We start from the raw sequence: 27,126 nt of genomic DNA, 5'->3' as shown, positions 1-27,126 counted from the left end.
CCAGCGGACATGGCATTGGCGCAGTTCTCGCTGAGTGGCAGCAAGGAAAAAATCGCATCATTGCCTACGCCAATCGCCTCCTTTCCTCATCCGAGTGCAAGTTTTCGATCACTGAGCGCGAGTGCCTCGCACTTGTTTGGGCAGTCGGCAAATTCCGACCATACTCGTTTGGCCGCCCCTTTTCCGTGATCACAGATCACCACGCTTTGTGCTGGTTTGTCGTCCCTCAAAGATCCTACTGGACGACTTGGGCGTTGGGCTTTGAAGCTTCAAGAATATAGCTTTGACGTAACCTACAAGTCTGGCCGACTGCACCAGGATGCTGACTGTCTATCTCGTAATCCTGTAGATCCCTCTGACCTGTCGGCGCATGATTCAGACTCCTGCGTTTTCGCCATCTCTGACCTCACCGACATACGCAGTGAACAGCTCAGTGATGCCAATCTGCGGTCCATCATCCCAGGTCTACGTTCTCTCGACTCCGACCCATCTCTCGACTTGTTCGTGCTCCGTGATGGCATTCTTTACCGGCGTAACACGAGCTCCGAAGGCCCAGAGCTTCTACTAGTCGTTCCAGCAACGCTCCGCTCTACTGTTCTTGAACAGCTCCACGACGCCCCAACCGCCGGTCACCTCGGAACAGCCCGCACGTATGATCGCGTACGGCGTCGATTCTTCTGGCCAGGCCTTTACCGTTCTGTGCGCCGATACGTTGCATCTCGAGAGTCCTGCCAACGCCATAAGCGTCCTTCGCTGTCGCCGCCCGGCCCACTCCAACCTATAGACATTCCTGCCGACCCGTTCTACCGCGTCGGCCTCGATCTCATCGGACCATTTCCAACGTCGCTGACTGGGAAAAGTGGATTGCCGTCGCTACTGACTATGCGACGCGATATGCTATCACGCGAGCAGTACCGACAAGCTGTGCAACTGATGTCGCGGACTTTCTGCTTCACGACGTCATTCTCCACCATGGAGCTCCACGTCAACTGCTGACCGACCGTGGTCGCTCATTTCTCTCAAAGGTCGTCGACGACATTCTTCGCTCGTGTTCAACGCGTCATAAGCTCACCACTGCATACCACCCGCAAACTAATGGACTCACTGAGCGCCTCAATCGCACGCTGACCACAATGCTATCTATGTATGTTTCTGCGGACCACCGAGATTGGGCTAACATTCTGCCTTACGTGACGTTCGCCTACAACTCGTCACGCCACGATACCGCTGCTTTTCCCCCTTCTATCTCTTGTATGGCCGCCATCCCACTTTACCGTTTGAAACTCTCCTACCATCAGATACCTACACTCCTACAGAGTACGCCCACGATGAAACTGTTCGAGCTCAAACAGCTCGTCAGATCGTACGGGATCGTCTTTCTGCCTCGCAGCTGTCTCAAAGTCTCGGTACGACAGCCATCACCGGGCCGTCTCCTACTCCCCAAGATCGTTGTTCCTGCTCTGGACACCTTGCCGCCACGTTGGTCTGTCATAGAAGCTCCTCTCCCGCTATTCCGGGCCGCATAAGGTCTTGCGCCAGCTTACTGACGTCACGTATGAGATCGCCCCGTTGGACAGTACATCGTCATCGTCTGTCCTCTCTACTGACATTGTGCACGTATCCCGTCTGAAGCCGTACTTCTCCGCCCACGATCGTACTCTTCCCTAAGCGCCGAGACGGCGCTCTCAGCGGCGGGGGCTATATGTTACAAGCCGTGACGAACAAGCAGGATTGCTCCATCGAGTCGATGAAGACGACGATCGCAGTAGCGCTCGCGTTGTTGTGTTGGCGTTCCGCCATATTGCTGAAGGACTCCCCGTGTATATCCTGTAAATACATTTCATTCTTTCTTTCTTAATTGCGGGTATTCTCACTCCCGTGACAATATCTATATCCTCCTCCTCACCACTGCCTTGCACCCTCAACTCACAGACACGCTGGCATCGCCAGCGATCGCAGCGCTCTCATGAGCGCACTCGACGGTTGAGCTTCGCCCAGTCATGGCCTCCAATATTGCGTGCCGACAGGTTGCGCGCAATCTCGGAGGCCCATTCATTGTGTCCAACCTCGAGATAAGGCCAACATGAAACAAGGAAGAGAGAAGAAGGTTTTTTTTTTTTCGAGCCTGGTGGCAGACATGTCACCGCCCCGTTATAAAGGGGACGCTCATAGCATCCATCCATCCATCCATGGATGGATGGATGGATGCTATGAGCGTCCCCTTTATAACGGGGCGGTGACAAGTGTGCCACCAGGCTCGACAAAAAAACAAAAAAAAAATTACTTTTTTTTCTTAGCGTTGGCCTAGTGTCTTTACTTTAATTAAAACTCCAGAAGAAACAAATAAACTTCAGTTTTCAGCTCCGTTCTCTGCCCTTTACGGCAGAATGACCTATTTTTTTCCAATATTTATTTTGTCCTTTCTCTCTAGTTTTCTGCCACCAATACTCTAACCGTCTCTTACTTATTTCAATCCCGGGTGTGTTCAGCTTTCCATTGTCTCTAAAACCAAAGGCGTCATGTAGGCTCGTGCCCAAACGTACACCTGGGTGGATGGTCTCCACATTCAATCAGAACATGCTCCGCCGTTTCCTGATCTTCCCCGCAGCATGTGCATTGTTCTTCTTCTTTACTGAATCTCGCTTTATAACTACCCGTTCTAAGGCAACCCGATCTCGCTTCAAACAGTAAAGAGCTTCTTATTGAATTGTCGTAAATGCCTCCCTCCTTATTTCATTTTTGCCCTTTCGGTAGTTACTCAAAGCCGTTTTGTCTCCATAGCTGCCATCCAGCAAATCCTCTCCGCCTCTCTGACTTTCGCTTAACGCTCTTTGTTGACATACTGCTTACACTACCAGGCGTATATTTACTAGTGAGCCTCCTAGTTCTTTTTCTCCACTGCGTGTCCACGCTCTTCCTATACAAGTAACGGAACACCTTCTCTGCCCATCTACTCCCCTTCATATTCCTTAGCCTTTCTTCGTACCTTATTTTGCTCTGAGCCTCCCTCGCCTCAAACCTGCCCATCCCATATCGCCCTTTACAGCCTCATTTGTCATCTTCCCGTGAGCACCCAACGCGAGGCGTCCGACAGTCCTTCGATTTATATCCATTCCCGATTGCACCTCTGCCCTCATGCACACCACTGAGTTCCCAAAAGTAAGCCCCCGAACCATTACACCTTTCCACAGACCTCGAAGCACCTCGTACCTATTGTATCCCCACAATGCTCTGTGCTTCATTATTGCAGCATTCCTCTTTCCTTTTGCTGCCGAGGCTTTTCCTGTACCTCCATGTACCTGTCACCCTCATTTATCCATACTCCGAGGTACTTGTATTCGCTCACCCTCGGTATTTCTTGGCCCTGTATTGACACCGCCTGATCACAAGGGTCATTGAATACCATCAATCCACATTTCGTTACACTAAATCCTAGTCCTAGAGCTTCCCCTTCCCTTCCGCATATATCCGCTAGCTGCTGTATATCCTCTCGACTGTCAGCAAATAAGACAATATCGTCAGCATAAAATAATCCTGGAAGCTTCTGCTCAATCATCACGCCGCCCTGTTTGTGTGACAGATTAAAACCAAAGTTGCTACCTTCTAGCGCTTTTTCCATATTCACCATGTACAGCATGAATAACAGCGGGGACAAAGGACATCCCTGTCTCAGCCCCTTGCTAATCTCATCGTTCTCTTTGCTACTCATTCCTTCCCATTCTACGCAAACTGCATTTTCTCCATATATCTCCCTCAAAAGCTGTATACAGTCGTCGCCTATGCCCATTCCTTTCAATATATCCCACAAAATTTCCTGATTAACGTTGTCGTACGCCCCAGTGATGTCTAAGAAAAGCCATGTACAAGGGCCTATTTTCTATTTAGATATTTCTACACACTGAGTGAGAACAAACAGGTTATCGTCTAACCGCCTGTCGACTCGAAATCCATTCTGGAGCCCAAAATATCGTTGTGTTCTGCCCACTTTTCTATTTTCATTTTTACTGCTTGCATCGCCAGCCTGTATAGTACCGATGTAATGGTTAGTGGTCTATACGAGTGAATGTTATCCTTTTCTCCCTTGCCTTTATAGATTAAGTTCATTCTACCTTTTCGCCAACTATCCGATATTTGCCTGTGCTTTAAGCATTTTTCTACAGCTTTCAGCAATGCTTCTTTAGTGCTATTTCCTAGTTCGTTAATGAGGCTAACGGGAATCCATCTAAACCCGCGGCAGTGCGCTTTGGAATTTTTCCTTCAGCCTTTTCCAATTGAAACTCTCCAGCACTAGCTCTTCCTCGGTTGCTCTCTCCGCCATACTTTTACTCCCCAGGGAAATCCCCTGGACGCTCTTTTTAAACGAATCGGCTGTTACTTTTCGAATGTAACCTAGCGCTTCGTACCCTTCCAATTGATTTCCTCCTTCATCTAGAATATGTTGTTGCGTTGTGACAGACTTCCTACCTAGCGCCTTTATGTGGCTCCAAAATATCCTAGGTGCGGCCTCCTTTTTTTTCGTGAATCTCTGTCACCCAGCGTTCACTTTCGCCTTTATTTTTTGCCTAGACCAATTTCTGGACAATGGATTTTTTCTCTAGATATTTCCCATATTTCGTTGACTTCGTCCTGCGGTCGCTTGTCCTTTTTTGCCCTTCTATGATTCCGTGATGCTTCACGCCGCTTCTCGATCGCTTCCCGGATTTCCTTGTTCCACCAACTTTTTGGCTTCCTCTTTCCAGCAAATAGTTTTCTTCTCTCTCCCTATTTATTTCGTCATTAGATCTAATAGCTCACTGTACTCCCAGTCCTTGCCTGGTATTTTGCCTACTTCTTCCTCGACTCTTGTGGCTATATTTATTATTTGTCATTTAAATACGAGGTGCCAGACTTTGATTCTATGCTATCATTTACAGTTTTATATCCCATTTGTAATGTTATTTGTTTGTGATCACTACCCAAGCTTTTAATCCCTTCCTCGTCTATTCTCATTTCTCTCAGTTTGTGATAAATTCCTTCAGACATGAGACAATAATCAATACTTGACTGTTTGTTTCCGACTTCCCACGTGATCTGGCCGTCACATTTAGGCCCCGTGTTATCTCCAGACTATTTGCTACAGAGATCTAGTAATAACTTCCCATTGGTGTCTGAATATCCGTCAAGGTCGTGTATGTGGGCATTCATGTCCCCTAGATGGATGATTTCGGCCCCATTACCAAATTTCTTAATATCCTCACTCATGCAATCCACTATCTCCTGATTCCGTCCACAAGTAGGCAACCCCTAGCCAGTGTGCTCGGCAGCACGCCGTCTGGCAACAAAGACAAAGCTCGCGGAGTGGTTGATAGCTGCTCCGACAGGTGCCGCCACACTACCAGCCGATCCTATTTTATTCTTCTGTACGGCGACAACCTACAAAAGCATGCGGACACACAAAAACAATTTGAGAACGATCACCGATAAGCGTAAACTCGGGCAATGTGGTTGTGTCTTCAGGGGTGAAGTTACAGGCGCAGATACGTGGATCGTGGCGTTGAACAAATAGCGAGAGCGCGACGCTCATTGCAGCGACGAGCTGAAGGGATTCCACTCGCCAGATGCCTCACAAACATTGCATAATGTCGCAGCTTTACATCTCACCAATTGCTAGATATGTGGTACACAACACGGCTAGGGCAATTCATTGTGTCCAAGAAAAGGAACCTCGAGATAAACACTGTCGCTCAGCTCACGTCAACACGGAGCACGTTGTAACCCAGGCAGACGACGCTCGCTGCCCACAGGAGGCTCAGTGACGTGGACTGGACATATTCAATCGGATTAGCCGCCTGCGTGACGTGGTGCTTCCAAGACGACGCGCACTGCAAGTGGGCGGTTTGAAAACGCGTTTGGCTGAGCCGCTGTGATCGGTGGCGATTCGCAACTTTAAAGCCTTGTAATAAATTACACAGTTTACGCACAGAGCTTAAATCGGTCTGTAAATGATCCTTAGGACTTCCGCTACCGGCCCAATGTGTTCGTACAAAATTGTCAAAACCGTTTCAGGGTCCCTTTAATGTAAACATTCCGACAGAGACCTGTATGGATTCTCGAAGGTGAGATGGCTCCAGCCACAGTTTTTGAAATAAACCCGACGTTTCGGGGCTTCTTTCACGTGCAAGTGCATCCTTCGAGTCGGAAGAGGAGAGGAAATGAATGTTACTGCGGTTCCGTTTTGTTAACTGCAGAGTTATGGAGAAACGGATACATGGAAGCCCTTATTCGCCGTGTGTCACGTCAGGTATGCTGTGTTGTATTTAGTGAACTGACATCATGCCTATGAGATTCTATTATGGCTTGACTCACTTATACCAGCTGACATCTAGCTGGTGCGATGTTATGTAATCTAGTTTCACAAGTCTGTAATATTCACTTATTAAGACGGCGTTATATAAAACAACGAACAGTTACTAAACAAGTCGACATATCCATGCCACAACTCTGCGCATCTTTGTGCGTAGATAGTTGATAATAAATTATTGATAATGGATCGAGATACATGTGTTACATAAGGCTGATGATTATTCCTACTATTTGTTGTTTTTTGCTTATTCACATGTTTATGGTTTCTTTCTGATGCTTTCATTGCTTAGCAATATCATACGCACCTAATTTTATTGTTATAGGTAACTAACTCAGCCACTAATTATTATTCTTATTGTTCACGTGTGCCTACTTTCTTGCTCCTATTGCATAATTTATGTAATCGTATGAAGCCCCTGCAGTTTCTTCAAAACCATAGGACACCGTGTGTAGTATTCCAGCCACGCAACTAGGAATCTAACATGCAACACTCTGTATAGCTTGGGGGAAATGGGGCAACTCTGCCACTCCATCCCTGCGAGGCGCGCCAGCTTCTTGCCGTCGCACTTCCTCCTCATCATTTTCCGGAGGCAGGCGGACCGGCTTTTGACCGGAGGGGTCGACGCTGGCCCCTCAGCTCCGCTCGTTGCTTGCCTGGCCTTATTTCCTGCTCCAGACCACCCTCCAACGTTTTGGGAAAGTCTGATAAGCGTCATTACGGCAGAGCTGTTGTGGTCGAAGTTTGCCGTGTGTCGTTGATAGAAAATTATCGTGAACGGCCCGCGCTCAATCACCGCCCAAGCACAGATGGTTAACAAAAGAAGCTGCGGCCCCTAATCGGTGTTTGCCGGTTCTCTTGTTAACTTTTAGTGGACCAGTGCGGTGAGACAGCAGAGCTGTTATGGTCTAGGAGTGAAAAAGATAGGAGGCGTGAGAACGACTACAGAGAGAGAGAGCGAGAAAGACATAGAAAGAGAGAAAGGGAAGAAAGAAAAAGATAGAAAGACATAGAAAGACACAGACTCAAAAAAAAAGAAAGAAAAGAGAGCAAGCATAGCCCTGTACAGTATAAGGTGGGAAAGAGAGAGGTGAGAGGGTCAAAGCCTAGCCAAGCCAGGGCCAGCCAGGTGCCCACCAGCTTTGCTGTGACCGAGCTTTGCGCGACTTAGTGCAAGCGGCGCTAATTTCACGTGTGTGTTTGTGCGCTTGTGTGTGTCGTATCCTGCGCCTTAGCACCGGTGTGCCTTCGACGTCGGAGAGCACCCAGGTGTGTGTGTGTGCACTGGGAAACTAGACAGTGTGTTTACCACCCTAACGGGAATGAGGCTGGATATTACCTGCTTGCAAGCTTGAGCGGATGATTTTCCATTCATTCAGTTATTTTTGAAAAGTGTCCATAAACAGTTTCAAGCCTCAGTAAGGGTGAACTTACTGCATTTAGTTCGCCCTTACAGGAACAATTTTTTAGTTTCCACTATGCGTAGTATCTGCATTAGCAGAGAAAAAATACTTGCGCTTCGAAAGGAAACCAGCAGGCACGACACAGGTTAAAGCACTGGGTCCGCGGTTGTGTGGGTTGTTCTCAGGTTGCAGCAGACTGTGCTAATATGCAGCTTTTGTTTATTATGAACTAAAACGCATTAGATATGCCTGCTATGACATTCCGTTTCCGTCAATACCTTTATGCAATAATAGTAGTATTAGGCGAGATAGAAGTTTCTTTACGGCACCTGGAATGCAGCTGGCATTATTGCGCATCACTACTTCACAGCTTGCCTCGACCGCGGCCGCGCAAGTTGTTGGGCTGTGTTTCCTGACTCACGAGGGTTCCGCTGGGTTGGCCAGCCCCGCGAAAGAATATGAATATTAAACTGGCTGAGGTTATTCAGGGCCATGTTGGCATGAAAGCAACAATATATAGTATATATGTGACATTTCAAGTTCACGATGACGACGCTACGCTGCACTGTCGATGCATGCGGTGGATGAAATTTCGCGAGCCTGTGCTTCCTCTTTTAGCGGCGGCGAGCTCAAGTACTCTTCTCTGTGTTAACGCAACGCGCCTGCGTCGAAGTGCAACGCGTTAGGTGACGTGTCCTGATCTAACGCAGCGGTGAGCTTTGTCTCCCTGCACCGCCACTTGCACTTATGCCGCGGTCTGTCAAGCCCCGCCTTCTTCATTTGCTGTGGCGTCTGTCAGCCGGGTGCTTCCAATTTGTCACGAACAAGGCAACAGGCCACATCGTCGCATTTCGGATAGGGAGGGTCATGAGTTAGAAGAGCATGCGGAAGAGATAAGGTGCCAACTTAATATCACCTTATGTCGCCCCCTTTATTCGGCATTCAGTAACATTGCCCTGGGACTGCCAAGAACTACGTGACGTAAGATTATACAAGAATAAAGCCAAAGTTGCGACTTCAATCTCGGTTACAAATGACAATGCTTTGGCCGGTGTGGATGCTTCTTTAATTCAGTTTGATTGGACTGTTGAAGAAAAGGAACTGAAATCAAGGACGCTTGTGTTTATGCGGGGTGACCTTGCATTCCCAGCTCAGGGCCTGCACGGTGTGGACTGCCCAGGTGGGCATGCTACGTAGACTAGCTTCTCTCGGTGCCTTGAGCTGACCTCGTGGCGACGAAGGCAGGACCCTCCAGGGGGCAGAGTTGTTCTTTGTCTCTTGTGAGAGCGAGATCGGTGAGTGTTCTGTGGCTATGTACAGTCGTTCGTGGCTCCCTCGCAGCGACCAAGCCGGTCTCGGGTGCCTACGCGATAGACGAGAAAACAAGCTCGGCATCAACTTTTGAAAAATTGAGACAATATTTACGAGAGAATTGGAAGCGAAAGAGATCAAAGCGATGTAACAGCTATACGAGCCGCTGCAGTGAGTCTGTATATAATCACCGCCGTCATTCACAGCACTGTGAGCTGTTAGTTACAACATATGAGTTCCGATACGAAACTTGAAATTTCAGAATTGTCGTTGCTCAACATCGTCATTGATGATGAAAACCATGAAGATCACGTGAGGGCGCGCTACACATACCATGTCATGCAGTCAGGCCCGTAGCCAGGAATTTTTTCGGGGCGAGAGGAGGGGGGGAAGGGGGCAACTTGCTGAGGGCCTTCAATATTCGAGAAAAACACCCGTTTTCATTATTTATTTATGATAATACACCCCCTCCATCCAAATTTCGGAAGGGGCAGGCCCCTAGGGCTTCCCACCCCGGGCTACGGGCCTGCGTGCAGTAATAAGAATCAGCGTTAAATACGATGTTGCAGACATGCGCCATTCAGTCCTGCAAAAGGCATTTGAACGTGCGCGCTTCCATACTGACTTAGAAATGCCCTGGCGAGTAATAATATTCACTTGTTTGCTACAAGACGATAGAGCCCCTTTATTGAAATGACTCCTTTGTTAAATTCACAGCATAACAAGTACAACACACCCTCATCGCTAGCCGGTGATCGTGCAGTAGATGCATGATTACCGAGAGTCAGCTGTTGGCACCGTGGCATAAAAACTTACGGACTACGCGATACAACAAACGCTGAATATTGGGGAGGCTAGGTATTCGGATATTACAAGACTTCTAAACAACCTCTGAAGATCAAAGAACAAGCGCGTTAGTCTCTCCCGCCGTTTCCAGTCTTTCGGCACGATTCGTTACGCCAGCAGTGTTCACGTGACGTCATGAGGCAATAAGCTCTTGATTGGTCCATATACGAGGGATGTAACTTGTGAATTGTCTCCTATCCTGCCTTGCCATGCAGTCGCCCGCCCGCTCGCTTTGCTTTGTTTCACATGACTCTTATGCGCGATCAACTGACTCCACTTCGTTTTGTCCCTTTTCAACTCCGCAAGCAGAGATGGCAGTGTGTAGCCGAAAGGCGCGACATCCTGATAGGCTCGAGGCTTTGTGCTGACATTGTGCACGTGGTTTATGAAGAAATACGTGGCGAGGAGGTGATATCGCCTGTAGGAAGGGCAGTGAAGGCGAGAAAGAAACCACTCTCTCGTCTTCGAACTCGTAGTGGTTTAGGGGCCCTTTAAGCTTGTACCAGTAAGAGAGAAAACAATGTGAAAACGGTTTTACTCATTGCTAATATACTGCTAAAAATGCAACGTGCTTTTTGATGCCGGAATCAATAACACTTGAGGCTGACTGTCCGCCAATATGTACTCATCTATATGAAATCACTGAAAAAAGAAGTGGCTCGGTGTGTGCATACGCACCGAGTCCAAGCGGTGTGTGGCGCCAGCCCGACCAGCGGGCTGTCAGCCAGTGACGGCAGGATCTGCGACGGACTCCAGGGCGAAGAAGGCGACGGTCAGCAGGCCCGTGCCGGTGAAGTCGCCCGCGGCCGTGATGAAAGGGATGGCCGCGTTGTCAGGGTCCACACGCCACCACCAGAGCCAATAGACCAGTGATCGGGACAGGAACAGTAGGATGGCCACCTGCAGGTACCAAGAGACCCACGAATTTATGCGAACGCCACAGTTACGTGCAGTTCAGGAAAGACGGATACTGCTAGCCGGTGGTCTACCGCTGACGATGCGAACACAGACTACCAGGGGCGTAGCCAGAAATTTTTTTCGTGGGGGGGGGGGGGGGGGGGGGGGCTTCAACTATACTTTATGTAAGATCATGTGTGAGTTTGTATGTGTGCCTGTATATATACCCAAGCAAAATTGAAAATTTTCGGGGGGAGGGGGGTTTGAACACCCCTAACTCCTCCCTTGGCTATGCCTTTGCAGACTACTGCTGTTGATTACTGCTCTACACCATTTGCGAGCTTCAGTTAGCATGTTTGTAAGTTGCGGCGCAGCCTCAGAAGAGATGAGGGGGCGTGTACCAGTGCTCGTCAAGCTGTCCTCTTGTGTCTTCTCTGCATTGAAGTTTGCCAGTATGCTGTACCAACAAGCCCAAACAGCCACATTATTATAGTTAATATTTTTGTCATAAAGTTTGCACTGCGAAATTTATCCGTGCCGGGTATCGCGGCTTTTAACACGAAAGTGTTTTATGCCGGGGTCCACCAAGACTTTCATGACGTATTTCCGTCACGAAGTACGTCAGGAAAATGAACGCCATCAGATGGCAAAGAAAAAAAAGCTATAAGAAAAATTTCCATTGGCGGGAATCGAACCCATGACCTCTCGGCCCGCGACGATGGCTGGCGGGCGTTTAGCCCACTCGGCTACCGCCAAACACATTACGAAGGCGACATGAACGCGCCTTTTATCTTTCACACTTGCCTTTCACAGTGCTCTTGGATGGATGGATGGAAAGATGGATGGATGCATGCTATGAGCGTCCCCTTTATAACGGGGCGGTGACATTTGTGCCACCAGGCTCGTAAAAAAAAAAAAAAAAAAAAAAAAACGTACGAAAAAAACGCGCCGTTGCAACGATCGTCGCATTAGGCGAGTTTCCAATACAAGTTTAATTTCGTCAACGCTTTAACAAACCGTGAGGTGGCGGCTTTGGGGCAAGCCTCGCTCATAGCATCCATCCATATCGACAGATAACTCTCCGACGCTCACCTGGCTGTCGCACCGCGTTACCCGCTCGCCCTGTGAGTAGGGATGGTAAAATCGACGAACGATTAATCGATTAAAGGCCCACAATTAATCGATTAATCGTTATCGATTTCAGCCTTTCGATGAAGCAAATTAACCGATTAAAGCTATTCGGTTAATCGATTACGGCACCCCCCACTCCCGCTGCCAACCTCCCCCCTCGGCCGGAGCGCATGACTTCGAGGCGCGCTATTCTGAGACTCGGATGCCGTGCACATCGCCTCTCTTTCACTGCTTTCACTACAGCGCATATTTCTGCGCTAGCAGAACGAGCCCGGAGCTGGCGGCGGCCATACCCCATAGAGAAAGATATGAACTCGCCCTGAACTCCAAGCACTCCCAAATGCTTCAAGCCCGGACAGGAGACGGCTCCACCCCATCGAGGCAGAAATGAACTTGCGCGCTTCGCTCCGGCTCACAGTCTACTGCGGCTACTGCCTTCACCTCCTCTCCCTTAAGCTGGTTGAGCGTCGCCCGAGTGTACGTGGGCCTTGCGTTGCTTGCGTGTTAAATCGTGTAATTATTACACATTGGTGGTTATTCTGTTACGTTTGGGATGTCATAATGCCGGGCAATCGGAAGAGGAGCGCAGTGTGGTCGTTGTTCACTGAAGATGAGAAAACAAAGACTGCAAGGTGTAATAAATGTGGCAAGCACTTCTCGAAGCCAGCGACGGAGACTCTAAGATATCACCAGCTGCAAGCCCACTATATTCACGTGCCAAAGAGCCATCTCCCAAAAAAAGGTGGTAACGACGAAGCTGACAGTGTTGAAGAACCCTATCCTGACGACACCAATCCGCCTCTTCAGGTAAGTTATCAGTATTTCGCTATTTAGCCAACACCCATCTCCCGATGGCGGGCCCCTTGTGTACAGTGTGCGAAAGTGGGAATTTTCGCACACTGGACACAAGAGGCCCGTCGTTTACACTTTCGAAAGCGGCAATTTTCGATCGTCAGCGCGTTTGATAAAAAGATTTGGGTCCATGTCAAGCACGAACGATGCCTCTCAAACAAAGAGATATCGGTTTTAAAGCACCCATAAAAAATGCAGATTAATCGATTAATTGATTAAAATTTTCCACCGAAAGCAATTAATCGATTAAGGGCTAAATCGGTCAATGATTAACGATTAATCAATTAAAAATTTTAATCGACCATCCCTACCTGTGAGAAGTAACGGCCAGACCAGAGGGAAGACACGACGTGCGTAGCGTTTCTATTCGCATTTCCCGACGCTTCGAGGAAGTGTATACCGAGCATTAGTGTGCATTATGTGCTTGTTGATGCCGTCTTTGCGCGGGATTCACCCCCCGCCCCCCATATGCGGTGTCCAGGTATATGTTAAGAACTTGAGCTACCGCAAGGGTTAAATCATGATCATGGACGTTTGTCGTCGGTACGGAGACGTACCACTAGGCGTCAACGTGAGTGCGATGCGTCCAGATCAAGCGATGCTATATCTGCCAAACAACAGTAGACATTAGAGAGTTTTAGTTTAGCGCGCGCAACGGCCTTGCGCACGCAAGGGGTGAGAGAGAGCTAGACTGCGCATGCGCTGAACCTAAGAGAGATGCGTGCGTTTGCGCGCGCAAGAGATGCGCACGCTAAATCTCGGCGCTTACGTTGCGCCCGCTACGGCCGTTGCGTACCTTACGGGCGATTCTCTCGCGAGATCTCGACCGGTCGAGACAAGCAAAATGGCTGCGTCCGACAGCAGCGCAAGCGGCACGGCGGTCATGGCAGCGAATAAATCCCGCGTCTACTTCGGAATTGCCCTCGATTTGGAGCTCCTTGTCTACGTGAGTAGCTTGAATCCGTTCGCGGACCCAGTGCAGTGGACAGTGATCGCTGCAAAGATGCAGGAGATATTCGTTGTCGTCGAGACTGCAGTCGCCCCTCAAAAGCCACCGCTCTCGGTTTGTGAGCATCACATCGTCTATCTCTTCCCATGAAAGAGTGGCCAAAAGGCGCTGATTCGAAAGGATGCTGGAAGGCATTTTTCCTCCCTCGCTGCTGCTCGCCTCGTAGAAGTCGTACCAACCGTCACCGTTCACCACAGATCACCTCAACAAAATTTGCGCCATCGTAAAATCTTGCCTTGTCTCGTGCCTTGACTTGTGTCAGCTATGATCGGCTATTGTAGTTTATTTCTTAGCCACTAGATGGCGCAGAAAAACACGCCGAGACGAAGGTGCTGATGCTTAGACGCAGTCCACGTTTCGATTGTTGCGTACGGTAAACTAAAAATGTAGGAGACAGCCTCAACTCTAACGTACGCAGCGCGCAGGCCGTTGCGCACGTACAGGTTTGCGCGCGCTAAACTAAAACTCTCTATTGTACAAGTTCTCATACACCAATGCACTATAAACAATAAACTACTTCTGTGACGACACGTTTCACTTTCGCGTTATACCGATTCGCGACAGCACATGCTTCGACTGAACACAATACGGCCGCGTTGATCCGAACCTTCCAGTCCATACTTGTCCTCGCCTGCAACAAAATCGACACAAAGCCCCCAGTATGCTGCCAGCGACCTTCGGGCACAATGAGACACACTCGTGGCTGCACTTCCAACTGGTCCGTACATTCGTGAATTATTCTTCGTGAATATGCTCTTGAATGCGTTCCCTATAGCAATGACAAATATTACGTCGACGTCTAATGTTCAAGTACCATTGCAAAAACCTCATAGCGCCTGCTTAGTGACACAGTGGTTACATTAAAAGATAAGCATGCTCGATGGATCTGCATATAACCCTAGGCCAGCTGAAGTCGCCAGCCCTTTACCGCCCACCAACCGGCGCGAAACTTGTGAAAAACGCAAAATTACGGTCAGTAACTAAGCCGACGACAAGATATGGGCGCGACACATTCTCGCATCTCAGCAAACAGCGCAGGAGGAGACAACGGACAGAGAAGGGAACAAAGACGAGCGCTGTGTTCCCTTCTTTGTCCGTTGTGCGCTCCTGCGGTGCTTGTTGAAGATGTATTGCAAGATAGCCAAATCACAAACCTTACTTTCTCGCAGCCAGTACCACGACTGAGCAAAGCCAACGCATCCATGTGAGTAGCAAGGGAGGTGGCACAGAGGGCATGTCGACCTCCCGAAATTATAGCTTACCACAGGATACTTTGCGCAAAACGACACTTAACAGCGCTCACTCCGCCGTGCAACGCATGCGCCCTCAGAAAAAGAAATTCTGACTACTCCCCTGAGCGCAGCACGACGCGTTAAGGAAACCGCAGCAACGGGAACGGCGTGGAGGCGGACGAAAACAGTTTTCCGACCACCGCCATTGTCGTCAAAGACACAGTTACCAAGGGTAACGTCAAAAAGTTACTTTAAGGCATAAGCCTTAGATCTCTATGTTTGAACCAGGGGCGAGGCAAAATTTTTTTTCGGGGGGGGGGGGGGGGGGCGCACTTCCTTGATCTCAAGTGGCGGCCGGGCAGGCAGATGTGGTCGAGTGCTAGTCTGTGCTCTGTATGCCATGACAAAAAAAAAAAAAAACCAGGGTGGGGGGCACGGACCCGGAGTGCCACCCCCTGGCTACGCCACTGGCTTCAACTGTTGCGTGTTGGACGCCTTGATATTCTAAAACTAAACAAAAAAAATTGTAGACCCAGCTGTAGCCAGCTGTGATTGTAAAGACAAGGTCATGTTAACATCACGATGTGCAACTGAAGCTGCCTATTTATGGGGAAATTATGCGTAGAATATACCACACAGCAGCGCCACACCTGATAAATACGTGAACCAGCTCTTTGCCCAAACGTGGCGTAGCGAAGAGGATAAAGTCGCAGTCGTTTCCTCATTCAAGGTGGTCAATAGGCGCAGCGCTTACGCACCTTTCTCCACTTCGACTGAATTGTTAGCCTGCGTAGCTTGAAGCACAGTGCGGTGCCCAGTTACAATGAACGGCACTGAATCCTATGAAGATTGCTAGTCACGCGAACGTTTTCAGAACCAAAGGAACTTGAGAAAGTCTGTTGACTGACAGACACATTCTAATAAACTCCATCTGGTTGACTCGACTGACCTCAATATCGCTTTGAATTTGAAAAGGCAGTGGTGTAAAATATGCCGTTGTCATGCGGTAGCAAGTACGTATAACAGACAGGATTTGCCTTAATGACTACTATTAAGATCGGTACGTGCGCCGAAGGACAAGCGGCGTCCCCTGTTATTCGAACAAAGGCGCCGAACGGCTGCTTACCTGCTGACAGCCAATCAAGCACCTGAATTGTGCTCTCGAGACGGGAAGTGAGACGCCATGCAGTCCGACACATCAAGGTCCGACGAGACGATCATAATGGTTTCCGATTGCCACATCTACCTTGAAGAGACGAACGGCGTCAACACGGATGACGACCCGTCCCGCTAATGAGAGGTCAGGTACTTCGGGTGGTTGGACCTTTTGAAGCGCCCAGTTAGTGAGCGTGTGACCCTGCGGCCTTGACATGTCAAGAAAGGACACCCTTGGTGCTACAAGGGGAGAGTGCGGTGGCTACGCCCTGTCAGAGGACGTTGACATGGGCGGGTGTGGGCGGCACCCTCATTAGTGCTGTGTGTGACGTGCTCGCACCGTCCCAACTTGGGAGCAATTCCCCCGTCTAGGGATCTCGGGAAAAGAGACCCCTTAAAATAAGCCCCCGAGGGGCTCATTCAACACGAAATCTTCGTCATTTAAAGGGACCGACAACCAACTTTTGTGGTACCCGTTTTCTTGACTGCAATGGGTAGCTTACCGGTCAGAGCTTCTAATCACGGAGTGGTAACGCGGAGAACGCCGTAAAACATTTGTAATCAGAGTTTTTCGATCTGCAGCGATTATGCAGTCTTAATATCACATGCTGCAAACAGTGAGGGGTGAGCGCGATAGCGATTATACGCCAGCAGTGGTTACAAGTTATGCCCTAAGTATGAAAAGGCAATGTTACGTTTGCAAAGCCTACGGTGCCGCGACTACTGCTTTCTAGCCTATTAAATTATTTTACAATAGTTATAGCGTTTTTCTGGGGCTTCTTATAGAAGTACTTTGGCCGTACACAGGTCGCTTTATCACATTTTAGTCAAGCCAAGCCGAGCTAAGCCTTCGAAAACGAAACAAGTGGTAGAATACACCAGCAGTGCTGTTCATGAAGTGGTAGCAATCCTCCACAGAACAGTAAGTCGATGGCATTTTGCGAGCAGCAGCGCAAACTCGCGTGCTACTCTCCAAAAGTCCGATACGACGAGAGCAGACGAGAGTCGAACTACGCGGGAAACGCCGCCGGACGCCGCGCGCATGCGCCGCAGCCTCCGTTTCACTGGAAGCCACGAAAGCAGCGCCACATCTCATGCTTTACTTCTTTTACCTTAGAAACAAACGGGAATTGACAATAACATACATAATCAAATTTTCAGCCCTCGTTCTGGTGCGTGTAAAAGCATTAGACTACGTACAACAAAGTGCTTAAGACTGCATACGTCTGGTTCATGGCGCTCGCGCTAGGCTGCGCGGCATATCGGTTTTTGTTACTTTTAAAAGCGATTTAAAAATATAAATCCTACTCAGATCGCGGAAAGTGTTCTGGAATCTGTCACTATAATTCACGGCCTTTTCATTTCCACCAGGATCTAATCACCCGTTCTGGCCAGTTGTCGGTCCCTTTAACACGGAGCTCAACGTCACACTGCATAAGTTGCCGCCCCTTCATACCACCTTGGGATCTGGCGCTGACATGGCCGCTGGTCACTTGCGTCTCGTACTTCTTCAGGTTGGTTTTTTATGACCCTGTTAACGGTAAACCTTTCCGGAAATTGGCGTCAGATCACAAATCAACCTTGAATTTTTTTTACGCGCGGCATTTCTTTCATGAGAATCAAGTGTTTGTTATGTGCGCGCTATGTACGCAAATTACTGCAGCTTGCAGGAGATGTGGCTCAAAACCCAGGCCCTCTGACTTCTGTGCAAGAACAACAAATGTTCAGTGCTGTCATGGCAATTCCTATGGTGTTAGAAAAGCAGACGGAAGTTCTTGGAGAACTTCGATACTTCGCGTCACGGCAAGAGGCACTCGAGTAAAAGTTTTCGCTAATGGAAAGAAATTGAACGCCGTTGAGGATAAATTGTGATCGGTGCTACCGCTAAAAAATAAAGTGAATCAATTAACTGCGCAAACCGACAAACTTGCTGCCACGTTTTCGATGCTGCATTAATTAGAAGACATGGAAAATCGGTCTCGAAGAAACAACCTTATCTTCTTTGGCTTCCAAGATGTAGCCGGTGAAACCTGGCAGGATTCGGAGACTAAGGTGCTTGCCTTTTGCGAGGAAAAATTAAAAGTCACTATTTCTGCTGATGCAGTTTAGAGGGCTCACAGGCTGGGGCACTTCACAACAACAAAAAAACCAAATAGACCTATTATGTAGTTAGGTTTCTTTCGTTTAAAGACAAGCAACGTGTTTTGTCAGCTGCGTCGAGGCTAAAGGTACAAGCTTTGCTATTAGCGAGGACGATAGCAAAAATGTTCGACAGGGGGCGAAAATTAATTCAGTTGGCGAAAAGTAAAGGAGAGGACTTTAGGCTATCTATAACAAACTAAAAATAGGAAAAGGAGCTTTTGTTTATAATGGCGAAACCGACATCGTGAATAAAAGTAATCCGTAGCAGCTAAAAAAGCCTCTCTTAACTGCAAGGCAGTCGGCTAGCACTGATGATATTGTGTGCACTGTTGTAAATTGTCTTACCTTAAAAAATTATTGAATTTGCCATCCTCTTAGATACGACAAAGACACATGTAGTACTTGGATCTCAATCCTGGTTAGATGACGCAATAAATGACAATGAAATTTTTCGAACCTGCTACACGGTCTACAAGAGGGACAGAAACGCGCACGGGAGAGGCGTTTTCATTCTGATTCACAATACCATATCCAGCTCCCTCGTTGACGTTGAAGCTGGCTCAACCAATATTGTTTGCTGCAAAGTACTCCTAATAATGTCTAGGGTTTGTGGGTCTAGGATTGCCCTTCGCTCTGGCTTAAGGAAGACGATACGTAGCTCGGGCGCACGCGCTCCTGCGCTTACGGCGGAACGGCGGCCGGCAGTCGAGCCCGGGACTCCGCCCAGTAAAGGTGTATTTCTTTGCTCTGTCTCGGTGTACTTTCTGAGGGTTTCAGCCGACCCTTGGCTTTGAGCCTACATTTGGCGCCCAACGTGGGGCCGGCTGGTAGTTCTCGGAGAGGGACACGGAGGTCCTCATGTGGCAGGCTTAGTTTTTTTTCTTCGCGAGTCTTTTTCCTTTTTCTCGTTAGCGGTTGTGATGTGTTTCAATATCTTGTTTGCAGCCTCGTCTTGCGTGAGTACATTTGTTTTCCATGGACACCCGCTCGACTCGCCGAGCAGCCTCGAGGACCGATGCGGACGGCCCTGGAGTCGGGGACGAGGCGGGAGCTGATGACGCGGCAGAAACCGGTGGTCAGCAGCCATCACCTGGCGGGACTGCTTCATCGTCTCGGGATCCCCCCGTGCCTCTTCTCGAGACCGTCCGGGCTTGGCTCGCGGACTTTGTTGCCTTTTTTGCTCCCGTGCGCGACGCTCTCGCACGCACGCAGCCCACGGCGGCCCTGCCTAAGTTGGATGTTCCAACGTTCACCGGGCAAGCCGCCGGTGAACGTTTCTCGACGACCTCTCCGTTTACAGGTCCGTTCACGGCATCTCGGAGCTCCGTTTGCTCCAGCAGGTTCTGCCCGTTGCCCTGACAGGTGCCGCGGAACAATGGCGACGTCTCCAGCCCCCGTTCCAATCCTGGGACCAGTTTGTCGCGGCATTCCGAGCAGATTTCCTCCCGGTCGACTATGACTACCGTATGCGGCGTGAGCTGGATGCCCGCACGCAACATCCAGACGAGGGTCTGCGGGAATATGTTCGGGCAATGCAGGAGCTGTTCCGTCGGGCTGATCCCACCGCTCCCGAGACCGTCAAGGTTTCGCACGTTCTGCAGCGCTGCCATCCCCGCTTTAGGCCATACCTTTTTGACCGTTCATTTCCCTCCCTAGAGGAACTTGCAGGCTTCGCTCGGCAGATTGCGGAGACGCTCTTTTGGGAGCAGCACTATACGCCCCCACCACCTGCCGACGTTGTTTTTGAGCCAGCCTGTGCCTGGAGGGAGGCAAACACTGGGACAGTGCCGTCGCACTGTCCCCAGCCGTGAACTTTCGTGGCGGGCCCGGACAGAGAGCTCAGCTCTCTTGGCCCTACTGGCCGAAACACTCCGCGGTGGCAGGGGTCCTGGACTTCCAGAGCTTCCCCGACCGACGATCCCCTGCCACCAAACCGGTCCGCTCCCTCAGACCGGTAACGAAATCCTCTGAACGCCGGAGGTCCCTCTCGTGCCGCTTGTAGGCCGCAGGCACCGAGAGGGTATCGGGAAGACATGAACCAGGCTGGCTCATGCTACCGATGTGGTCAGCGTGGACACTACCGAAACGAGTGTCCCATGCAAGCTCCCGCTGCAAGCGAATGCATGCGACAAGTTCTGAGAAACCGCGTGCCAGAAGAAACATGCAACTCGCTTTGTTCCCTGCAAAGCAGGAGTGGTGTACGAGATCCCGACGTCCTGTGGAGGATTGTACATCGGTCAGACGGGCCGTTGTGTGAATGACCGCCTACCAGTACACGTACGGCAGCAATCTTGGAGCGAAGACCGGCAGCAATCCCCGATTTCCAGCAGACGCGCATCGTTCGCAGTTACCGAGATTCCCGAGCCCGAGAAATCTACGAAGCCTTCGACATGCATAACGTCGGGTCAACAGGTGTCATTTCTCCTTCGATAGCGTTAACAAAGAGATTAGCTATCTGCACCGTTAATTTGATGCTTTGTATAGGGTAGGGCGCATGCGTTTTTTTTTTCAATATCACTGCCCCTCCTCTCAAGTAAAAAGCCTATTTATTCGTGTTTGCACAAATAAAAAGCGTTGTTGGTAGTTGGGCGCCTGGTACTGCCTGTTTCTTTCTGTGTCCTCGTATTTTACGCACTGTTTCGAACCGATGAAGCCTTACCAACAAGCTCAGACCCTTTTAATATGTGTCTTCCTCCCGAGTCCCTGGTGCCCGCAAAGGCCGGTCGCAACACTGCCTAATAAAGCATAGTGTGAATGGGGAGAAATGCCACGACGATTATCTACTCGTACGCGGGGAAAAAGGCTGTCTTCCGAGCAGCCTTTTGAGTTTTAGGTAGAACCCGCCCAGTTAAAATGTTGAATGCATGGATGGGTGCAACATACCTGCACGAGGGCGACGAGTACGTATAGGAATCCAAACAGCGGTGTCACGTTGAACGAGCCGTATCGCAGCAGGTCGGTGGCGGTGAGGAAGATGAGCTGTCCCGGTATGACCACCAGCAGCAGGATGCGCGCCACGCGGCCGACCTCGGAAGAACCAGCGAACAGCACCAACGGGTTGGCACACCGGGACGCGTCCTCGGGCGGCAGCACTCCCGTCTCGACACGCCGGCTCAGGAACGTCGACAGTCGGCAGCAGTAAATGGCCGCCAGGTTACCGCCCACGGCTGCAAGCATGTCACTACTGGTTCACTAAAGTGCAGATGATGATGATGCGGTCAATAAATTACTTATATCGAATTGTCTAATTGGCTGTCCATGACACGGAAGAAAGACCGGTTCTACCGACCGACCGACCGACCCAGACCGGACCGACTGACCGACCGACCGACCCGGACCGGACCGGACCGACCGACCGACCGACCGACCGACCGACCGACCGACCGACCGACCGACCGACGACCGACCGACCGACCGACCGACCAGTGTTTTGGTGCTCTCGTAGCCGTTTCTTTAATAGGGCTACAACAGCTGGGTTCGCTGCTGCGACCATGTTTTAATGCGCTGCTTGGTAAGTAATTACTGGGACCACTGAGACCCTGTGGGTCTTTGTTTCTGTGGTCCTCACTGCCTTTCCGCAGAGCTCAACCATTGCGGTGATCACAAACGCGGCGGCCGCCGTGTCAGACGATACTGATATCCTGACCCCAAAAAGGCACCTAGTTACTACTTTCAATTGAAGCTTAAGAAGGCTAGGCGACCTTGCCTCCACTGCGTTTTAATGAAAGGAACACTAAAGAAAAAACAACAATTTATCTCGTATGAATAAATCATTCCTCCACAATATCAAAGCAGTGTTTTGTCGTGAGAAGACGCATGGTAGTCCAGAAAACGAATGCGCAAAATAACCATATCGGTGTCGACGCCACATAGAGTTTCCTACAAAAACTCGCCATGATGCAATATATTTTGACGACGTCTTCCAGGGCATACATAATACGTTCTCGATATATATGAATTTCATTGTGGTCTAATGGTGCCTGTCAGAATAGCAAGTTTCAAGGAAATTTTATTGAGCCATTGTGGTCAAAATCCGAAAAAAAGCTGTCTTTTAAATCCGAGATTTCACTCTTACATCGAAGTGCTGATAGTCGAGCGCAAAATTAAAAAAAAAGAGCCAGTTCTAATAGTACACTTATGATGCCGAAATGAACGGCAACAGAGCTTCGAGTAAAAAATAAACCATGTCCCAAACTAATTTAGTGTTTTACTTCAGTGCGCCGTTAAACGAAGTACCAATAGTAGCCTTTGACGCGCCAAGTAGCTCAGCTGTAAGAGGGTGACGCGGTGTGGATGTTCTGCGACAAGGGCTTCGCTAAACTGCGTCTTGAAGGCAGCTACGAGAGAGATTTCTTTTGGAAGTCGCACAGTGAATGAATCCAACTTACCGTTTACAGCGGAGAGGTGAAGAGCGATGCCCTCGAAACGAATCACAGAAAAGTCCAAGATGTAGCCGCCGAAGCTGCAAATTAAGCGAAAGTTAAGTGAATGCGCTGCGGACGAAGCAACAAAAATGAAACGAAAGGCCAGTGACAGCATCCTTACCTAATTCTCGCATTTTATTGTGATTCGAACCTGCGACCCCCCTCTCCGCATTGCACGTTCTCCAGCATACTAACGGCGAAGTATACCTCGCCGTTAGTACGCTTTTTTTACATACACCTATACATATATACATATATTTGTATATCTTACATACAGGGTGCATTTTATTAGACAATACAGATTTTTAATAAAAATGCTATGACATTGGGGCCCATGTCGTCTTCGCAAACGAACTCTACACCAAGGCAGAAAAACATTGCCGCACCTAAAGTTTTGAAGTATGTTAGTTACCAATGGCCTGAATTTTCATGTTCTGGGAAACATACGTACCTACGAAATAGCAGCTAAAGGTCAAGTGCGAAGCACATTGAGTGTCACATGACAAAACAGAATAAAAACGTCACAGTCCCTCCTCAAGGGCGAAGTAATGAATGCGATAGCAACAGATTGGCATTTTATGCGAGGTAATACTAGTAGCTCACTCCTGCAGCGCCCCACCTGGCGTAACCCAACAAAACGCCGGCGTAAGGAAACGCTGCAGTGAGAGCAGCGACCTTCGTGCTGTCCATCTCTTCATCGCAAACCGAGCGGTGCGACCAGACGGAACAAACGTATAAGCAGTCTGCTGATTACTGTAAAGACAAGCGAACGCCCCCGGCTGAGTAAAGTGCGAAGCCATGCAGCCGCCCCTCCGCCCCCGTGGTACTTTCGCGCGGCGAAAGATAGCCGACGTATTTCCTCTCCGCTAGATAAAATCAAGCATTCGTTGCCTACGCTCACATGCTTTTGCTCGCACATAGAACATACGACGCGCGTGGCGATGTTATTGATTTGGACTTTATACGGAACATCACGGCGACGCCGACGTCGGCGGCAGAAACGCGCCGAGAGTGTCATATAATGGCAATGGCAATAAAAAAGAAACTTCTATGGCAAGGCGCACCTGGATACCATTACGGCTGCGAGTATGGGTGGCCATCCGACCTTGAGCACAGAGCGTGTGTTTTCGTGTTTGAAGGCCAAGAAGAACCAGACGGGCAGCAGGAGAAGGCTCAGCAGCACCACGCCTGGAGTCATCAAAGGGGAGTCTGAAAGGTAAGAGGTTGAAGAGGACGGTTAGCGCAGGTTCTTCATGCATTGCGAGTCTCTCAAACGCGCGTGACCGCGACATCTGCTTCATTTCTGCGTAACGTTGTGTAGGAGAAATCGCGCAGGGATTCGCGCATTGTTTACGAAAAAATGCGATGAGTGGCTAAAGAAGTGTGGGTTTCGCGGACGGGACTGTCGATGTAACGGCCACCTCGTAAAATGGGGCAACGTAACAGTTGGTTCTGACAATCACAACACTACGGCGCAACACTACGGCGAAAGAGTGGAAGCCTCGTTTCCCCTTGTAAATATACGGCTTGTCACTTGCAGAGAATGCGGACGTCGTCCGTCCTTCGCGGAACTTTTTGTTTTTCTCACAGAAGGAAATGCAGAGCAGCTGAACGAGAACAGTAGAAAAAATCCACGCATATCCACGAAGTGAATGATGATGAGTGGGCGAAGCAGGGGATATTTCGGTAACCGTGAATCTCGCGTGACATTGCCCACTCGCGCATGTAAATGAGTGACAACGCGTGTGTGCAGTTAAGTACAATGTGTTTTATTGGTCATAACTCGTATGTCGTGTTCAGTTGTGGATTCCGTTTTGCCTTTATTATTACTGCTTTTTGGTCCGTCAAATGTACAGCCAATGGTTCTTCGATCGGATCTAGCCTGAAGTTGGCAAAGACGAGGTCGCGCGGCGCCGAGCCCGAGAACGGGTCTAGTTTGGGAACATGCGCACGCTACGCGCGCTCTGTGGACGGTTTTGCCCATGTTGTCACCTGTTAATCGATGCACTTGTTTTCTAGCTGCTTTCGAGCGGCGCCGTGCCGAGTACGGTCTATTTTTAAACCATATGCGTGCTATGCTTGCTCTGTAGACGCTTTATGTACAGCTGTTTTGCACCTGCGCTTCGAATGTATACTACGGCGGACGGATGGACATTTTGAGGTCTTAAGCTGCTTCGCCCCTAAAAACAGCGCTGGAAAGACGAGGCGAAGAAAGGACACGGACCACGGCGCTGTGTCCTTTCAGCGCCGTGGTCAAGTAGCAAGAATTGGTAGGTGTGAAAACCGGCCGTTCCAAGCTGGCCGCCACTCGCGATCCCGCAGCGGTGACGCTGTTGTCGTAGGCGCCGCCAGCTTGCTTTGCTCTGTGCTAACGTTTTCAGAAGCCAATATAAAAACGTTGCTCTATGGGAATGCATCCGCGTCGGTCGTTGCCAGGGTTTCGCCGGTGAAGGAGCTTCAGTGTGAACATTAAACAACAATTTTACGAATTAAGAATACACTTGTCGCACTGTAGAATGAGTCGATAGCACGGTAGCTTGCGCTAGTTGGTGATTTATCATCGACATATTTGTACAGTGCAATATGAACGAGGGCAGACGAGAGGAGACAGCACAGGCACTGATGTTGTGTCCTCTCATCTGTCATCGTTCATTTTGCGCTGTGCAAATGTGTCCATGGAGAATCAGGGCATTAGTGCGAACCGTTCGCCATTTACTAGGTCAAATGAGCTTGGCATAATTCAACCCTCCATAATGCAACCATTCTTCAAAGAAGTGTTATTTCGTATGCACTACTGTTTACAGGTTTGGTCAAGGCAAAATGATGTCCGTGTTCATAAGATTTATCTAGGTATTTACGGAGTAAAAATGAAGGCTTTTTTCCAGCGGGATCGTTATATCTTTGGCGGTGTTTTCTAACAACATTACAACAGACTCAACAGACTGTAATCACTCGTATTACAAATTATACCTTGATACCCAAGATAAGAGACTTTTGGGCTAGTTGGTTTGTTACGTTCATCGAAGCCATAGCGCTGATAAGACAGAGACCACAGAAAGAGGACGGGACGTGCGCTCGTCCCGTCCTCTCTCTGTGGTGCCTGTCTGTCACTAATCCCGTTAGTCGGGTTGGCAATCGCCGGGCGGATTCTAAGGGCTGGCGTCAAGGCCCTCCGAAAACGCACCACGAAAGCGCGGAAAATTTAGAGTTGGTCTTTTGGTGCGCCAGCGGACGCCGGTTGTGGTCCAAAGACCGAGTCAGAGCCGAGAGTCGATAACACAACGAAAACGAAATATATTCTCAGTTAAGGCAATACAAATAACACAAACACGTGCACACTCGGCTGGTACCAGTTACAACTTCACAATATAACTCAGATGGTGTTTACACAACGGGAGCTAAACAAACAGATCACACGCTACAAATGCAATCGCATGCATTACAACTATTCAACGACAGTTAAAGTCCTGAATAGATAATGGCGTATCCAGTCCACAATACTTGGACGGTAATCGAATGCTTCTCTTCAAGGAAACACTCGCGCCAGCTCCAGCGTTGATCGTCGTAGCTCAACCGTCGTGTTGACTTGTCACGGCTCACACGGCGTCGTCATCCAATTCTTCCAAATTGACGATCGGCCGACCGCACACCATCATAAACACGTCTTCTTTGGCTAACGAAGCCACACTTCGCATAACTTCACCATCACCGGGCCATTCCTTCACTCACTGACTTCTCGACTCCTGTCTGCACTACTCACTGACCCTCGTCGTTTGCACGCTTTTATCCCTTCTTCCCCGGTTTCCAGAAGTGTCGGGAGAGTTCTTCCGCGTGCAATACAGCCAAGCCCATAGAAAGGGCGAGAGCTTTCTCGTATGTTCGAATCGCGACGGCATCGCTCGGGGATGCGTCCCCCCTTCCTTCTAGAACCATCCAGGCTTTGCCGGGCGTTCGATCATGTCGACGGCGTCTGGCTCGAGTGGGTGAGGAGGATGCGGCGCGCCGGCGTCTTTTGATGCTTGTTTTTTCGTCTTTTCGCGCTCTTGGCGAACGGTTCGCGCCGTTCTGTCTCGTAGCTGCTTGAAAGCGGCCTCGCGCGCGCTTTATAACCCGCTAATTTGTGACACTGTCTTATCAGCGCTATGGCTTCGATGTAAATATACCTTGATAGTTCGAGTTGCCGAGTCCATTATTGTCATGCCCTTTACTAAAAAGCTGCCCTTTGCATTACACTTCAGTTCACACCGCCACGGAGCCAGTATGCTCAATGTTGTATAGAAATTGAGACAACACTTATTAGTTTCATGGCTGCAATGCAATCCTATTCGCATCAATTTATCAGCAATTCAGTGCTCGTTTAAGTTATGCATGGCTTTTGTTTCTG

At 49.4% G+C, this 27,126-nt stretch overlaps 1 protein-coding gene across 8 annotated transcripts in view; it reads right to left on the bottom strand.

Annotated features, from left to right (window-relative positions):
* Positions 1–8,769: 8,769 nt before the first annotated feature.
* LOC119395653 (solute carrier family 41 member 3) overlaps positions 8,770–27,126 on the bottom strand; it is a 488,970-nt gene continuing 470,613 nt past the window's right edge. For 7 of the 8 annotated variants that reach the window (XM_037662639.2, XM_037662635.2, XM_037662640.2 and 4 more), the window contains 5 exons: positions 23,807–23,951; positions 22,707–22,780; positions 21,202–21,485; positions 10,579–10,800; positions 8,771–9,106 (listed from right to left, as the gene is read on the bottom strand). In XM_037662639.2, coding sequence (XP_037518567.1) covers positions 10,621–10,800; positions 21,202–21,485; positions 22,707–22,780; positions 23,807–23,951 — 683 coding nt within the window. In that variant the 3' untranslated portion in view covers positions 8,771–9,106; positions 10,579–10,620. Of the gene's footprint in view, positions 9,107–10,578; positions 10,801–21,201; positions 21,486–22,706; positions 22,781–23,806; positions 23,952–27,126 lie in introns of all 8 variants that reach the window. The other variant, XM_037662644.2, reaches the window with a different exon arrangement.

The sequence above is a fragment of the Rhipicephalus sanguineus genome, chromosome 6 (genome assembly GCF_013339695.2).
Source record: "Rhipicephalus sanguineus isolate Rsan-2018 chromosome 6, BIME_Rsan_1.4, whole genome shotgun sequence".
NCBI lineage: Eukaryota > Metazoa > Arthropoda > Arachnida > Ixodida > Ixodidae > Rhipicephalus > Rhipicephalus sanguineus.
Note: the sequence above shows the minus strand (reverse complement) of the source record. Positions and strands in the feature narration are given on the sequence as shown.